The sequence below is a fragment of the Montipora foliosa genome, chromosome 13 (assembly GCF_036669935.1).
Source record: "Montipora foliosa isolate CH-2021 chromosome 13, ASM3666993v2, whole genome shotgun sequence".
Classification (NCBI taxonomy): Eukaryota; Metazoa; Cnidaria; class Anthozoa; order Scleractinia; family Acroporidae; genus Montipora; species Montipora foliosa.
Genome location: NC_090881.1, coordinates 15166489 through 15183988, shown reverse-complemented (window position 1 = coordinate 15183988; position 17500 = coordinate 15166489). Strand labels below are relative to the sequence as shown.

Here is a 17500-nt window from a genome sequence, read left to right as displayed (position 1 = left end):
TAGAAGTGATCTCGCACTTATCTCGAAAATTTAAATTTGCACCTCTAAGAATTGAATGTTGAAGCGACAAATTTGAATTTTTGGTTTTCATAATTGTGACTGATGGCAAGTTACATCACAATTAAATTTAATGCATTACTTTTACTTTTAATCGCTGTTTATAATTCATAGTATGCATTTGATGCCCTTGTCCGCATCTTACACAGTAGTCTGTATTTTATAGTCAGTCCGTAGTCCGTATCCCGCGTTTTATACCTTTGCCTGTGTTTTATACACAGTCCGTGGTCTGTAGTCAGTAGTGTGCAGTCCATACTTTCTACTTACCGATTAAATTGAACATTAATTCTCATTGAATTGAAATTGAATTTTTATTTTATTAAATTTGAATTTTCATTGAATTGAATTTTAATTTCACTGAATTATATTTGAATTTCATTGACTTGAAATTGAATTTTATTGACTTGAAATTATATTTTATTGAATTGAATTTGAATTTTCAGATAACTGAATTTGAATCTCATTGAATTGAATTTGAATTTCATTGCCTTGAATTGGCCTGCCTTATGCTGATTTATCCCATGTGATTACCTATTCAAATACTATAGGGGTAAGCAATTTTCTTTTCATATAGCAGTAAACACGTTTTTGTTTTTCTCTCCAACTTTTTTTCTCGTTTACATCTCCCTCTGAAATTCACTTCCAGTACTTTATTTTCAATAGTAGACAGACTACGTTTTGAGAGCTTGCAAAAATACTTATTTCTCTTCTAATCTCTGATAAGCACTTCTCTGTATAAAATGGCGAGAATGACAGAATTCACGCACCATTTAAATTACAGTTAGAAAACGTAAAATAGTCTGTTTGAAAGGCCCATCATGCATGCGCAAAGCCGCGTGAGGGTGTGAACAGCGGAACAGCGTTCATACAACACACTAATGAGTAGCGTTTTATTCATATCAAGTTACTTACTAGTACACTCAAAATTCAGACTCCTACGATCAGAATTAGAATTTATGGCTTTCAAATAATCGTCTCAGTAATTCCCCAAATCCACAAGGACCTTAAGACAATCAGGCCATTAGCTAAAATCTTAGGATCTAAATTTCCTAATTTGTGGACATTTCGAGAGGATGGAAAGATTTTACCCCCTGAAAAAATACAATATTGAATTTACAACAATTTTACTTCAATAGGTCGGAAACAGGATGCCTGTGACACTTTTCACACTTTACTTGATAGCCTGTATGGTCGGGAGTAACACTACTGGTCAGCAATGCAAGCCTTCTGAAGTCTCAATACCTGGCAAAGCTCTCAATGGTCACACCTTTAAAGCCACCATAGTCAGCAGACCTATTCAATGTCAAATGCTCTGTGAGAATGATCCAAAATGCAGGAGTTACAACTTCCACATTCTAACAAAAAACTGCGAATTGAATGACGAGACCAAGGAAACTAGCCCTAACGATTTCGCCACAGACGACCTAAGGTTCTACATGAAACGTGAAGGTGGGTACTGCTCGTAATCTCGTGATGGTACTGGAACGAGCAAGGACCGGAGGCAAAATTCATTCCTTGCATGCGCCTCTATCTGAACCTCGACCCAGTCCAACAGGTCGTGATACCAGTTATGGTATATTGTATCACTGTCCTACACTATTGGATGCAAGATAGTTGATTTGCTAACTGGTACAATAAAGTATATTTGTATCAAATACCTGTGAATTGATTACATTTTAAAGTAATCCAGTTAGGGTCCACAGTTCTAGAAGATCTCTGCCGTCCCAAGCCTTAGACCAATTTTGCGTGTTCAGGTAAGGATATGTACTGCATTTTATTCGCACTTCGCGCATCAAGTTATGTCGCTTACTGGTTTTAATGTATGCAACTATTTTAGCAATTTATCATTTACCACATCAAGTTTGCGTTGGTACCGGTAAAAAGGTGACAACTTGATATAAATATGGAAACTGCAAACGTACAAATTACTCTTTCATTTTCCTTCGATCAAGAACGTTAAAGGACTCTTAAAGGCAATAAACAGAAGAAATCAAACTATAAGATCTTGTAGAACACACAATTTTAAGTATATACGCAAGAAAATAAGTTGCATTCTTTTTTTAGCCTATCGCCGGCATTCGAAAACATTAGTCTATTTCTGTAATATTTTCCTTTCAGTAGACTAGTTTCCCGACATATCGATCGAGCAGCTAGTATTAATAAAATTCTGATAATCTGCAGGATACTCAGTGGCGTTAGCTTACCTTAAAGTAGTGCCTCGTAAGTAGGTGCAAATCAGGATAGTATTCAACAATCATTCACCTCAGGAATATATCCAAAGTCATTTAGGTTAGCATTTGTCTTAATATATACCATTCGGCTGCTCGGTGGCGAATATAATACTTCCTTATCACTTCAGAGCTATCACTTCAGAACACATAGAAAGTGTCAATAATAATTTTGCGAATATGTGGTGTATAAAAGCAAGCAATCATGTTTACCATTTTTGATGCAAGTTGAGGTTTTTCTTTCAGGATATCTAAAGAGTGGATATTCCACAAAAAAAAATACCTATATAATCTACCCGCATAAACTCGGTTCAGAGAAAGACTGATTAATGGTAAAAAAATGGGCACCAGTACAAATACAGAGTCTAACGATTTCGTGGACAGTGACTTATTGCCAATTGAAAGTAAAAGGATATTTTACTTGTTATAATTTGTTCCCAGATATAGATGAGTGTTCAACAGGAAAACATAGCTGCAGCCATGTCGCCGTGTGCAACAACACTAGCGGTTCATATAACTGCGCTTGTAAGGAGGGATATGTTGGAGATGGACGAAACTGCTCAGGCAAGAATATATACCATTCGGCCGTTCGGTGGCAAATAATACTTCCTTATCACTTCAGAGCTAAACAATCAGAACACGTACAAAACACCAATTAAGCGAATGCGTGGTGTATAAAAGAAAGTGTTAATGTTTACCGTTCTTGACGCAAGTTGACGTTTTTCTCTCGCGTTGTCATTTCTAAAGGCTGAACATCACCTGGAAAATATTATTAGTGCCTGTCCAGTTACAAACCGCAAAATGTTGTGTTCAGAGAAAGAATATTATTGATAATGGTAATAGGACTGAGTGGAGAACCATTCAGGGAGTAATCAGGCAAGTAATTTCAAGAAAAGCTGAGCGCGCAGCGCAAGGCCTATATGAAATTTCGAGTACGATTACTCCCTTAATATCATGGGTGACAAATTACTCCCTAATTTAGGGGCGAAATTTCAGCGTTAATTTATAATTTCACATGTGAAATTACAAAATTGCCATGGTAACATCTCTTGTATCTCGATCAGAGCCAAGATGGCGTCTAGATTTAAGACAGTGACCATTGAAGAAGTTACGAAATTAAAAGAAGCGGCAGAAAATTTAAATACGTGAAAGAGCACAATTAACTGGGTGAGAATTTTTGAGAAGTGGTGTGACGAAAATGGCCTTGAGAAAAACCTGGAGATGATTCTTCCCGAGCAGTTGGATAAAGTACTCGAGCGATTTTACAATTACGGTTGTGAGAGTAATTTGTCACCCACGACATTAAAAGTTAATCAAATGGTTTTCTCGTGAAGTTAGGAAATAATTTCACTTGCGTTTTGTCAAAATTCTGATAAAAACGCAAGTGAAATTATTTCCTAATTTCACTCGTCGCCATTTGATTACACATACGAATTGTTCGACACAAAATCCTATTATCAATTAATCGTACCTATTGCAAAATAGGCCGGAGAGGATGACGGTGACAACATTTTTATGGCTGGATCTGCCCAACTTTTCTTTAATAGTTGTTTCTTAAAGCTCTGAAAAAAGATAAATGATTCAAGTACAACTAGCGCGCGCCTGATGACGCGTACAACTGTCCAATTACAAACTGTCCCATTAATGCTGAAATCAGGGCTATTGACAACTAATCAGATTCAAGAATTGTGATAGTTACAATTAAATTAAGGTGAAAAAGTTTGGAGTCGAGAACAAAATACAGTATCTATCGATTTCTCGGATAGTGATTTATTGCCAATTGAAAGTAAAAAGATATTTTATTCATTCGTTGGCGTTGGCTGTGTTCCCAGATATCGATGAGTGTTTAACAGAAGAACACAACTGCAGCCATGTGGCCGTGTGCAACAACACCATTGGCTCATATAATTGTACTTGTCCCGAAGGATATGTTGGTGACGGACGAAGCTGCTCAGGTGAGAGGTCGTTCTGGATGTCTTTCATTCTTTACGTTTACAAGAAATTGTATTCGTTCATTTAAAACAATAACAGTCAACTTAATCTCATCCTCATTGGCTGGTCCAGGAACGCACAAAATTAGATTCACGTCCAACTTCGATATCCAACGAAAAGTGTCCCCTTAAAGTCCCAGCATTTGCGTTATTTTCAGGTAGCAGTAGATCCTGTTGTTTATCTTTAGTTGAAGAGAAGAATTCAGGGGTAATTTTGGGAACTAATTGCCTTGACACCTTGAGAAGAATAATGATAAAATTGGGGAGAAGTGCAAACAGGGGACCCTTCATGACTCTTATCAGTTTGCATCTAATTATGTGTATTTCTGGACGTATTTGTTTTTATCACCGGTAAGACGAGACCCATACAGCTATGAACAAATAGTAGACGGTTAAGCGTGAACTATAAAGTCATGGTTGCACACAGGACGAAAGAAGCGTAAGAGTCGTAGGACCCGATATTCCATTGGACTGTACTAGCGTCTTGAGTTGTTACCAAACCTCCCAAGGCTGTGCAACTATGATATTATGTGACTCCTGGGTTCAAACCATCTACGGAAATATCTTGCGATTAATCCGAATCTATGATAATCTAGTCACGAGCCAAATTTCTATTAGTCCTCTGCCGTCCTCATGTCGTGTGCCAATTTGCTTTGATATTTCAACACAATCCCTTGACTCGCGCAGAAACAATACAATCAACGTTACATATATATTTTTTTACATTGGACATGTCCTTTCCATAAAACCTAGATATTCCTGAATGCAAAGAGGTTCCCTTTCCTTGCGCCGTCAAAGCCGATTGTCACAATACAGAGGGCTCGTACATCTGCACATGTAAGGCTGGATACACTGGGGACGGAAAAACGTGTAAAGGTACGTAAATATGTTATTCACCGGCTGGGAGGTCCGTATAGGGAAAAACTGTGCCCGAGGTCTGGAGTACGGCCCGAGGCCGCAGGCCGAGGGAAGTACTCAAGGCCGAGGGCACATTTTTTCTCTATACGGACCGACCTAAGCCGGTGAATAACGTATTTATTTTTTTCTTTTTTTTTTTTTTTTCTGAAAATGAACATGGCAAACTGGTTTGCAAAAGGTCTTTGTACGCACTCTATGTCGCACTGTGCCAGTTGAAATTAACTTATAACTGAAAAAAGCGCTCCGTTCGCAAAGCTCAAAGAAAAATGATAGATTAACGATAAAACAGAACTTCAAATATCTCTTGGTGCAGGAAATATAAAGCACAAACAGTTATATTTCATGGCAAGCGCAGAGAAATGCGCTAAACAAACTAAACAATGATTTTTTAATCTTCTACGTATTAAAATGCTTTGTCTTGTTGAAAATGAAGCGAAAGTTCTTAAAACAAGAGGAATAAATTTAGTGAAAAATACGCAAACATCTGTCTCTGCCTTCTCATCTTATTATTTCAAGGATTCATCTTTGTTCTCTGTCAAGTCCTTCAGAAATCAGTGGAAAGCTTAGAAAACTACACGTCTAGAAAAACGTGTTGACATTAGTTCATAGCGTTGCGATTCCTTTGACTATTTTAGCGACGAATCCGTATTTTTTTTGATAACGCAAAAGAGAACGAGATTGTAAAATAGAACTCCAAAGAAAATAACGGATATCAACCGAAAAACTGAGCTCAAAGGACTTCTCTGCAGTTACTAGCAGTCGTTTTAGTTACACGTCATGTCAACAGCTCACGGAAAACAATAACCCGAAAAACCACGGCCTCGCGATCTCTTTGTTTGTCTATTTTAGCTGGGAATCTGTATATTCTTAAATGAAGCAATATAAAACGAGAGTAGAAAACAGAACTCCGAAGAAAACAACGGATGTCAACCGAAAAACCGAGTTCAAAAAGGTTGTTTTATGTTCAACGGCGTGTCAACAGTGCAAACCAGCAAGCTGTTGTCAGCAAAATCATGCGAATACTCGCCTTTTTGAAGAACATCCAGGCCTTACATTCCATTGCTGATCTTTTTCGTTCTCTTTGCAACGGTTAGTAAGCGAAAACTTGCATTTTAAGAGGTAAAATCCAATGTTTCGTCGCGCAGTAGTAAAAATATTTTAAATTAGCCACGGCAGTTTCAGCACGGAACAGATTTCGGACCGTGGTCCGTATCGTAAAAAGCTGGACCGGCTACGAGCGCGCAATTAGCCAATCAGATTCAAGTATTTAGGATTCCGGCCCGCTAAGATGCTTCAGAAAAAAATAAGGATCTGTATTACATACCAATCAACTTTTATTCACCGAAGTAGAGGAAAATATCCACAGTCACTAAATCCATCTTAAATTTTAGTTTTTACAATTTGGCTGCTCGGATACGTGCAAATGATACTGGCTTCCTTCCTCTGATCTAGCGAATCAGTACAGGTAGAAAGCACCACCTGTGTGGTGCATAAAAGCAAGCAATGATGTTTACCATTCTTAATGCAAGTTGACCTTTTTCTTTCGGGTTTTCTAAAGACTTGATATTACACGAAAAATACGAATATAATCTGCCAAATAAATTGCGTTCGCGGCTTAATTGAAGGTAAAAAAGCTTGGACACGAGTGCATAATACAGAGTCTAAGGATTTCGTGGACAGTGATTTATTGCCAATTGAAACTGATCCGGAGGGTTTTACGTAGTTTCAAGGTAACAAAAAACGGTAAACTTTCGAGACGATTTATTCTCAACAAACGACAACGACGTAAGATAACACAAACTCAAAACAGCACCAAGGTCAGTCCATCACGTGTAATGCAATGTGTCACGAGCCCGAGTTTTGGCGCGAACATCCTCCCCTTCGTGTTCGACGTCGAGGCTAAGAGGCGGACACTACTTCGCACTCTCAAGTAAACACAGTATAACGACAGGTCTGGTTTAGGTACCGGTCTTGGTACGAACTTCGGCTGCTCTGACTCTCCCGTCGTCCCCAGGGAACGCTCTTAGCACACGTCATAACGGCCAACCCCCACGAGGGGAGTTCTCGTCGACGACCAGTACAAGATCTCCTTCACGAACATTAAGAGCATCCTTCTTCCATTTCCGGCGTCCCGTCAACGTATTCTCGGAGCCAACGTTTCCAGAAATGTTGGGTCATAACTTGTGCGTGCTTCCACCACTTTCAGCGGCACAAGTCCTTGTCGTTGACGACATCCGGCGGGAAATAAGGGTTTCCTCGTCTGAGCAGAAAGTGATTCGGCGTTAAGGCTTCTTCGTCACGATAATCAGTGCTCGCATTAGTTAGAGGGCGACCGTTTATTATTGACTCCACTTCAGCTATTAATGTAAGCAAAGTTTCAACATTGACACGCTGCTTTCCCACAACTGCTTTAAGCGCTCTTTTCGCAGACTGAACGAGACGTAACCACGCACCTCCAAAGTGCGGCGAAGACGGGGGATTGAAGTGCCACTGCACTCTTTCGTTGGACAAGTGATGACCAATTCGCTCACTGTCTAGACGCTTGGGAGCTTCTAACAAAGTTAGTACCGTTATCCGACCAAATATTGGCTGGCCTTTCGCGTCTAGCCATTATCCTTCTTACTGCCATCAAGCAAGAACCAGTGTCCAACGAGTGAGCTATTTCAAGGTTTACCGCCTGCGTAGTGAAGCACGTAATAGGCACAACGTAGCGCTTTTCTGTTTTCCTTCCATGGCCCAATAATATTGGGCTAAAGTAGTCAACTCCGGTATTTGCAAACGGTGGCTGCTGATATCCCAGTCTCGAATTAAGCAGATCATCCTTTACAGGCGCTTCGGGTTTCGCTCGTAGCCTACGGCACGACAGACAACTTGCCGAAATCCTTTGAACCGTGGCGAGCCCTTTCAGGATCCAATACTTCTGTCTCAGCTCGTTCAAAACGTGCTTGTTGCTTGTACAGTACAAACGGAGGTGATTGTGCATTACAATTAGACGCGTTATCTCGTGCTTCGGATCCAGTGTCAAAAGGTGTCGAGTCTTTTCAGGAATGGGGGCATCGTGTAGGCGACAGCCTACCCTCAAGCATTCTGCTTCATTGACGTCGTGGTTAAGGGTGCTGAGTCTGCTTCTAACTGGTAGTCGCTTGTTTGCTCTTAAGGCTTCAAAGTCAAGATGAAACGAGTCTCTGACATTTTGGCACGGCGATCAACTCTGCATTGTGAATTTCTGAGGCGGTAAGAGAGGGCAGAACGCGATACTCTGCCCTTCTTTTAAAGTTTTCGACGAAACAGCAAATCCGTCCCAGGGCACGACGGAATCTTGTCCAGGAGAAGAATTTCTCTGGATTTGGAAAGTAAGCTCTTGTCTTGCTAACAGATGTATGCCCTGACCACTTTGTGTTTTTTACTTCATCATCATTTTCACGGAGGGGTCCAATAACCGAAGGCCTTGGATGCAATCGTCGGCAGGATTACAGTGATTGGGAACGTGCCTCCACTGTGTCGGGTCGGTTGTGTCGTGAATCTCTGAGACTCGGTTGGCCTCTAATGTGTGAAAACGTCGGCATTCGTTAGCTATGTACTGCAAAGCAGTTTTCGAGTCACTCCAAAAGATGGCATCTTTGATGTTAACAGTCAACTCTTGCTTGACCACGCAGTAAAACCTTATGGCTTGGACGCTCCTTGAAGCTCTAAACAAGATATACTTAACTGCTTTAGGGGTGCAACACGCTTCCTCGCCATACAAAACGAAACCTTAATCGCGTGAGTATCTAGCGTAACACACAGCACCAAAGCCCATTTCAGACCCGTCGGCGAATACTTGAAACTGTATTGACGCTTCAGGACACGTGTTAACGCAGAAACAACCAGGCATTTTTCCATTTCCAGTTCATTCAGTCCCATCAGGTCTTCGAACCAATCCTTCCAGATGCTCTGGTCCCCTTCATCTAAGGGGTCGTCCCAGTCTTTGCTCTTACGCCACAACGATTAGACTAGACATTTCGCAGGCAGCTTGCACTCCCAGTGGGTCGAACACCGTTGATAGGCGACTTAAGACTCCGCTCTCGGTTGACTCAGGTGTCTGATGTTAGTAAGCGGAGAAACGAAAACCGTCTGTTTCAGTGTTCCATTTTAGACCCAATGTACGTTCAATTGGTAGTTCATCGTAGTTTAAATCGACTGACGAGCTAGCTTTCTCTTGAGGAGGAATCTGCGACAGGACTTCACGCGAGGAACTGATTCACTTTGTCAACCTGAAACCTCCACGCGCCAAGAGAGAGGTCTTTTCACGGAATATTCGCACTGCGGTGGTTTCGTCACATAGGGTTTTCAGAAAGTCATCCGTGTAGAAATTTTTCTCAACTAACTTGATCCTCTCAACTGCTGTCTTTATCAATACATAGTTTGCCATACACGGGAAAGACGTAGCTCCGAAAATCGTGACGAGCATCTGATACATATCAGGCGGGCGTTCCAGTTGCAGGTTCCGCCACAAGAATTTCAAGGCGGGCTGATCTTCTGCTATGATTTGAACCTGATGGAACATGGCTTCGATGTCAGCGGCTAAGCCAACACGCTGTTCTATAACTCGCAACAACACACCCACTAGGCTATTCAGGAGATCGGGCCCAATATGAAGTTTGTCATTCAGGGATACTCCCTCATATTTGGCAGCTGCAGCCATGACGATTCCAACTTTGTCCGGCTTGTTGGGATTACGGACTGGATGGTGCGGCACAAACCACTGTTCCGGGGTTGGGGCAGATGCCTCTTCAGGAGTAAGCTTTGGAGCATAACCCTTGACAACATAGTCTTTAATAATGGCACAGTATATCTTTCCCAGCTCCTCGTCACGCTTCAGTTTCCTTTCGGTAGACTCCAGTCATTTTTCAGCCATGAGGTCGTTATCAGGAAACTTTACTTCTCCTTCTCTCCATAACATCCCGACTTCATATCCGTCGCACACATGCTTCACAGTTTTCTCTAAAGGCTCTAAAGCCCTTTTGTCTTCTCGGGAACGGGGTGTCACGTCTTCATACTTTGTACCAAATGATTCTGTTTGCTACCAGTCTTCTACTTGTTTGCTCAACGACTCCTCAACATTCAGGACTCGGTGCACGTGCATAACATGTAGACGTCCGGGTTTCATGATTGATCTAACTGAGCTAGCAAGGGTCCAACCAGAATTGAAACGGGCTGCCCTGGACGACCTGTTCGTACATCATGCTGCAATATTGCCTCCATTACGTTTGCTCCCAGCAAAATTGTCACGTCTTCTAAATCAACTTCGGGGATGTCAAGATCAGTCAGGTGAGGAAAATCCTCCATCATTGTACACGCAACTCTTTGGAGGGGTAAGTTCAACTGTGGTATTGTCCAGGCTTCTTCGAATTCTACGGTTATCTGGACACCTGTTTCTGGTCCTTCAACGGCAACAACGTGGAATGACACTTTTCTCAAACGTATTGGTTCACCAGACGAGTTAATAGTGCCAAGTTGCAAGGGGCTATCCTTACCAACCAGACCGATAGCGTCAGCAAATTCTTCCAAGATAAGCGTAGTTTGGCTGCCAGAGTCCAGCAGGGCAAATGTATTTACTTTGACCCCGCTGGCGGTCGCAACTGCTATGGGTACGATTTGCAGCAGAACAGCAGAGGGGGAGCAGTTCAGAGACGAAGATCCGGCGAAGATGGGTGTTACTCCGTTCAAGGTCAAGACGGGTGGTGCGCTGTTTAAAGGTGGCGGAGCGACGAAAACCGGTGCCGCGCCGTGGATTAGCGAGTGGTGGTATTTGCTACAGTCTTTCACATCACATACTTTCTTGCGCGAGCAGCCACGTGATTGGTGGTCTGCTGACTCGAAGCAGGAAGAGCCAACCTCTTTTCCTTGCCTAACTGAGCTCTCTGATTCATATCAATCGCTATGAATTTGTTGCACTTTTCAATGTTATGTTTCTTGTTGCATATCAGACAAGCTCTGATTTCCTACCATGGAACCTGTAGCTAGGGTCGAGCATCTGTGAAGCTGCTCTTGATGGTTGTCGATGCCATGATCTCACTTTCGCGGCGGTCGTCTTTAGCCAGATCTTCCACCCTTCGGCTGCTTACCGAGGCTTGGTAAGGGTTCACTGACTAAAGTTTTGGCACGTAGTCTCGCACGGAGCCATTCGTCAAGATCAACTAATGTGGGAATAGTAGGATGTATCTCAATCTTCCTTTCTCGCCACTCTTCCTTTAACACAGCATGCGTGTTAGTCGAAGATGCCAAATCCTGAGAGTATCCCAAACTCTTCATCCTGGCGACTGCATTGAGTAGCGTGTTGTAGAATGAACGAGTGTTACGTCTCCATCAGCAACAATCGGGTGATCAAGTACGGTCTTCATGAAGACTCCAGCAACAAGTTCCTCATTTCCAAATTGCTCTTCGAGTTCTGTCAGTGCTGCCTTATAGAGATGGCCATGATTCAGCATCCCTCCGATATCTCTCTTCGCATTTCCGACAAGGGCCCTCTGGAGGTAAGTCATTCTCTGTGTATCGGTGAGAGGTTGGTCATGTACCAAACATTTAAACAGTGATATGAACTGAGGCCACGCGAGAGGATTCCCTGAAAAGTGTGGTAGCTCTAAACGCGGTATCGATTTCATGAACGCTGGTGTCGACTGTAAGTTCGTTTCTCCAGGTGTTGTACGCTGCTTAGCCGAGAGCTCTTTGATCCACGGAAAATCGAGGCGTTCTTCCGTGTCACAATAAGCTTGATCGATTTGGGGAGTCTGCTTGCAAAAAGTGGAGGATTTCATCGGAGACGGCCACTTCGCATTTTGCTGAGGTTAAGGGACATTTGGGTTTTCACGAATTTCTACATTTTCCGACATTTGTGCTTTAATGTCACGATAAACAGTTTCCTCTTCGGCATCTTTAAAATCTCACAAACGGCTCTAAATATCTGCTGGGTCCCCTTTACCTTTAGTTGAGAAGTCAAGCTGAGCTTCTAATCGCAATTTTTCAGCTTCGTATTCGAGTTCTCTTATGCGTCGGTGTTCCCTTAGTTTCCTTTCCTGTTCGAAATTGTCGGCTCGCCTGCGCTCCTCTTCCAGTCGGCGTTGAGCTTCTCTCTTTGCTTGTACAACTTGTAGATCCATGAAACTTGCACGCCAGTCACTTTCACTGGCGCGCGAGGGTGCACCATGACCGCTGGCTGACTCCAATCGGAACAAGGGCGCATATTCACTACCAGCCTCTGAAGGCAGCTCGCTTTCTCTTTCGTTTATCGAAATTTCAATGCTTTTGAGACACAAATTTGCTCTTTCAGCGGCATATTCCGTTAGCGTGAGGTGCTCCTGCAATCCTTCAAGTTCCAAAAATGATTCGTATTCTTCGCTGGCCCGCTCGAGTTCTTAAGCGCTTCTTCAAGTTTTGCGGCTAATTCGCGTAGTTTCCTCCGGCGTCCATGCGACTTCAGAAGATTCGCAGCAACGTTAATATGCCTCGTGAGCGTAGCCTTTCGGCGAGATCACTGGCTCTTAGCCTTTTACTTTCGAAAATTGTCAGAACGGCTGGGCCTAACGACGACACGCATTTCTTGTTCGTCCACATATTGCGTGTGGTCGAGTTCATGATCAAGTTCATTCGATGACATTTCAACTCACAAACTCTTCATATCAAACCAAAATTCATCAAAGCAAACGTTCAGTGTTACGTACCATGATCCTCGCTCTGCTACCAGATGTTCCGGACCATTTCACGTAGTTTCAAGGCGACAAAAACGGTAAACACAAACTCAAAACAGTACCAAGTTCAGTCCATCGCGTCTAGCGCAATGTGTCACGCGACCGAGTTTTGGCGCGAACAGAAAGAAAAAGGATATTTCTCTATATTTTTGACCTTGTTCCCAGATATCGATGAGTGTTCAAGAAGAAAACACAACTGCAGCCATATCACCATGTGCAACAACAGTATTGAATAATGACTTGGGTCAATGTTTCTACAGGCAGAGCCGTTGCTTGCATGCGCCCTTGTCGTTGCTCGTTTTTCATGGTCACTCTTTGGCTGGTTGCCATCGTCTCTAGAGGGAAGAGCTGCAGGCCAGACTGATGCATCATCTTTCGGGAAGTCTGGTCCCTCTAAACACACCTTGCTTTCGGCTAGGTCACTGGCAGAGAGGCTTCTTGTTGCCAAGTCTGCTTGGTTCATCGCTCCTGAGACATGCCTCCACTGCTCAGGTCTTGTTCTTCATCGAATCTCCACAATTCGATTGCCTGCAAATGGTTTGAACCAGGGGCATTGGTTCTATAAGAGACGGTCCCAAAGAAAATTCTGTCAACAGAAACTACTTTCAAGATGTTATGGGCCAGGCCACTTGAGAGGACGACACCCATATGCTCTAGCCTCGGAATTTTCATAGCTTTTACTGGAGACAGACGACGCCTTAATGCAATAAGATGCGAAGACTGAGTACTATCCTGGTATCAGCACTAAGTAGGCACAAGATGCAACGCCGTCTTTAGAAGTGTCTGAAAATATGTGTAACTCAGTGTTCACTGGGTTTGACAGACGCAGGCACCGAGGAACGGCAACGCTTTACATTTGGGGTAATTCCAATAACCACTTCTTCCAACTAACCTTCAGATGATAGGGTGGTACCTCATCCCAGTCAACACTAGCCATCCAAATCTCTTGCATCAAGACCTTTATCTCACAGTAAATGGCGCCAAGAACTGAAGAGGGTGAAATAGTCTTTATATAGCGCTGCGGACATTTCTTTTGGTGGGCACTTTACTGTCGTAAGGAGGCTGAGCATGAAAGGTGAAGATATCTCTGTCGACTTCCCACATAGCTCCTCGGGTCTTGGTCTTAGACAGTTGATCGTTACTTATCTACAAGGCAGATAGTCGGTCTACTTGGGGAACGTCGACCACTGGTTCTTTTGAAGACCACGTGCTAAACTTATCTTCAATTTCAACCTGCAAGAACAGCTCCAAAATGTCAGCAGAAAGGGCCACTGGTGCTTGGCGAAAACGTGTCGTTTGCTAGGCCAAATGGCATCGTTCAAACTCTTTCCACCATACTTCGCTGCAGCAGCAACCGGAAAACCGGAAAGTGGGTTAGTAACCACTGTTCTTCCGTTTCACACTTCGCTACCTTTCTTATGTATTGTTTTCTTGTCATAATCTTCAAAAATATTTCTCTTTCGTGATTTCTCCTAGGTTTTGAGTCTTTCAGAAGCATACTCATAATTGTTAGTGAGATTCGGTTCACCTTCTCCAAATCTTATTATTAAATTTAAAGCTCTCAGCCACACGTGCAAATGCTTCTTCCTCCTGAGCTGTCATCGGCTGTTCAGTTGCGTCTTTAATTCCCTGGGATTCATGTTATCAAAATGCACGCAGGATCTCATTAGGTGGTGACAGCTTAATCACGATACTACAATATGTACGGGGGAAATGAGAACGGTGCGTCGATACTCTTCCAACAAGGTACTCTCCCAAGATACTCTTCCAACTTGGTGGAGCCGAAACACACCCAGTCCGGATTTGTCAAACGTGCAATGGGATCATTTGGATGATAACCACAAACGTCTTTTAACTCATGATGAAAGACAGAATGGTCACTGCCAATCATGACATCAGTGTGGCGTCGTCTTGATACATTCTCAAATGGCACTTGGCCTAAGTGGGGCACTTCCTTTTTAGCTCAGACCCGTAAAAAGCAGGAGTGTCGCCAGCAATGTTGTCAAGGTCATGACCCTGAATGGGGCTGGAAAAATGAGAACAAAATGCAAGCTAATGCTTGCCGGCTAAAGTTAATGCAAGCTCTTCGGCAGCAACCTCTGAAATGTACGAGCTTGTTAAAGATGGATCCAGCTTGGCATTCACTCTCAGTTCTTTGATACCGTTTTTAATCATGGCTGGAAGAATCACCAAGGAAACATGCTTGGTATAACTGGTGTTGTATGTCTGCTCTGGTGGGTGTTGGTTTTGATCTGGTATTGGATCATTTGTGCTTGCTCCTGCACCATATGGCAGTCTAACACCTGGTCAGGGTTGTTGCTGTCAGAATGGTGGGGCTTCTGCTCGTAGCTGGCCATGTGACCAGTCCTCTGTATTATGGGGAGTGCTTTCATGGAGATAGCTCCTGTGGTTGGTACTCCTGTATCCCTGAACACCACACCGCGTAATATTAGGGCAGTCCTTCCTATGATGACCAGCTGCTAAGCAACGATAACAACGGCGGAATATTGTAGAATACGTACTTTGGAACATATTTTGAATAAATTGAGCGCGTGTCGTATTTCAAGTTGCTTAGGGTTCACATTTCGTATGACCTCACTTGGGCTGCCAATTCTGATGCAAAAATCAAGAAAGGCAACAGACGACCCTTACTGCTGTTTATTGTTCACTTATCCGATCTGTCCTCGAGTACACCTTTGTGGTATTCGCTAACCTTCCCCAATATTTATCTAATGCTTTAGGAATCTTAGCATCAAGCGCATTTTATAAACAAGCCCTATCCATATCGGGTTTGCCCTCACTTCGGGATCGAACGGACGCCACTTGGTAGAGTTTTGTTCTAAAACGAATTTGATTTGATTTGATTTGATTTGATTTAGTATCCCAGTTAATGTGCGTTTTATTAAACGCCGGGAAATTCACAGACTTTATAGCAACTGTCAGTCGGGTTCCTACACGGAAATCTTGCAATAGAGCTTTCCAGCTAATCATAATTTTATTGTAATTTGTAACACTAAAGATTTTTCCGTTCGTAATTTGTAATACTACTTTTTTTCCGTTCGTAATAAATGAATAGCTAGAATATGTCTTTATGAACTGTGTAAAGTAAGATTTACACACCTACCTTTGCTCCTGCTAGCAACTTTCCTGATATGTTTTATCACCAAAGGCCAGAATATATTTTGTTCTGTTAAGATTTTTCTTTTGATCAGATAATTTCCGATTTTAGTGATCATCATTCATTCAGCTTCTGGTAAAATGATCTTCACATTACCATACAATGGGCAAGTCATTTCTGGTACAGTTGGATCTTCTGTAAACTTCACTTGGACCTTTTCTGGTGGAGTTAAAGAAATTACTTGGGGACTAAAAAACCAAGATTATCCTGGAGATATTAAACCCAAGTTAGTGGTCCTTTACACCTCTGATAGTTCAGTATCAGTTCAAGCTCCACCCTCTTACAGCCAACGTGTAAGTGGAGTCTTTGTTGGTGATGCATCCTCTGGTACCGGACAGGCCATATTTACCATCAGTGACATTAAAAAGGAAGATCAAGTATTTTATTCCTGTCAGCTTACAAAAATTCAAAATTATGTTAGAGTCACAATAGTCGACAATGTGCAATTGACTGTGGACTGACATTTCCATAGTGCAGATGATTTTGTCAATTAGAGTTTAATATTCCTCTCCCTGTCCTTGTAAGTTGAAACGTGGGTTGAGTCTGTACGGTAAAAAAAAGAAGGTCCATACGGTATATGTAGATGGATAGAGATTAAATTAATATATGTTCCCACGCAAAAAATCTATAAACTAAAGAAATCTTTTCCACATTGTACAAGGCTCTTGTGAGACCAATCCTTGAGTACGCTTCGGCTGTATGGTGCCCCTACCTGGTTAAAGATATTGTTCTCTTAGAAAAATCTCAGAGAAGAGCTTCTCGATTGGTCTTAAGTCAGCGTGGGAGAGAGATGTCATATGAAGATCGCTGTGAGATGTTGCGTTGGTCGCAGTTGACTGAGAGAAGGCTATATTTTTCTTTGATTGAATGCTATAAACTTGTATTCCGATTGAATAGCCATTGTTTTCGTGATTTTTTTGAGTTCGCTTCAAAACGTACCAGGTCCAATCACAATTTAAAATTGTAATTGTTATAAATATTATTTCTTTGTTAAAATTATTCGCAAATGTAATAACCTGCCTGCCAATGTTGTTGAGATAGGAAATTTAAGACGTGTTAAAATAGCTCTTAAATTATACATGCGTATTTCTTAGGTTTTACCCATCTTAGATTTTATTCATAAACATATATTTTTAACTTTTAGTTTTGGAAGTTTATTCACATAGGGTTAACCTCTTAAACTTCCTTTTTAGGGTAATATATAGATTTAGCCAAGCCTAAAAGCGGAGCTCCCTGGCCATTTATTCTTACTGCCTGTACGGTTTGTGAAAATGTTTCCAGTTGCTGCTTTAATGAGTTAAATAATTTTCTTTGCTTTCTTCTATATAAAAATTTATTTTCTAACTAATGACTTCCCCGGTAAATTTTACGCTAAAAACCAATATCGCATGAATCACGAAG

General features: G+C 42.1%; 1 protein-coding gene and 1 long non-coding RNA gene across 2 annotated transcripts in view; both read left to right on the top strand.

Annotated features, from left to right (window-relative positions):
• The window catches only part of LOC137982572 (uncharacterized), a 3371-nt gene extending 529 nt beyond the window's left edge, over positions 1-2842 (top strand). Inside the window, exons 2-3 of the long non-coding RNA XR_011118749.1 lie at positions 1194-1506; positions 2727-2842. This is a non-coding gene — a long non-coding RNA (uncharacterized lncRNA). The remainder of the gene's footprint in view (positions 1-1193; positions 1507-2726) is intronic.
• Positions 2843-3239: 397 nt separating this feature from the next.
• LOC137981749 (nephronectin-like) lies at positions 3240-16560 on the top strand. Its single transcript, XM_068828805.1, has 4 exons — positions 3240-3243; positions 4118-4240; positions 5030-5152; positions 16151-16560. Exons 1-4 carry the CDS (start codon positions 3240-3242, stop codon positions 16558-16560), a joined length of 660 nt encoding a protein of 219 aa, XP_068684906.1.
• The last annotated feature ends 940 nt before the right edge of the window (positions 16561-17500 follow it).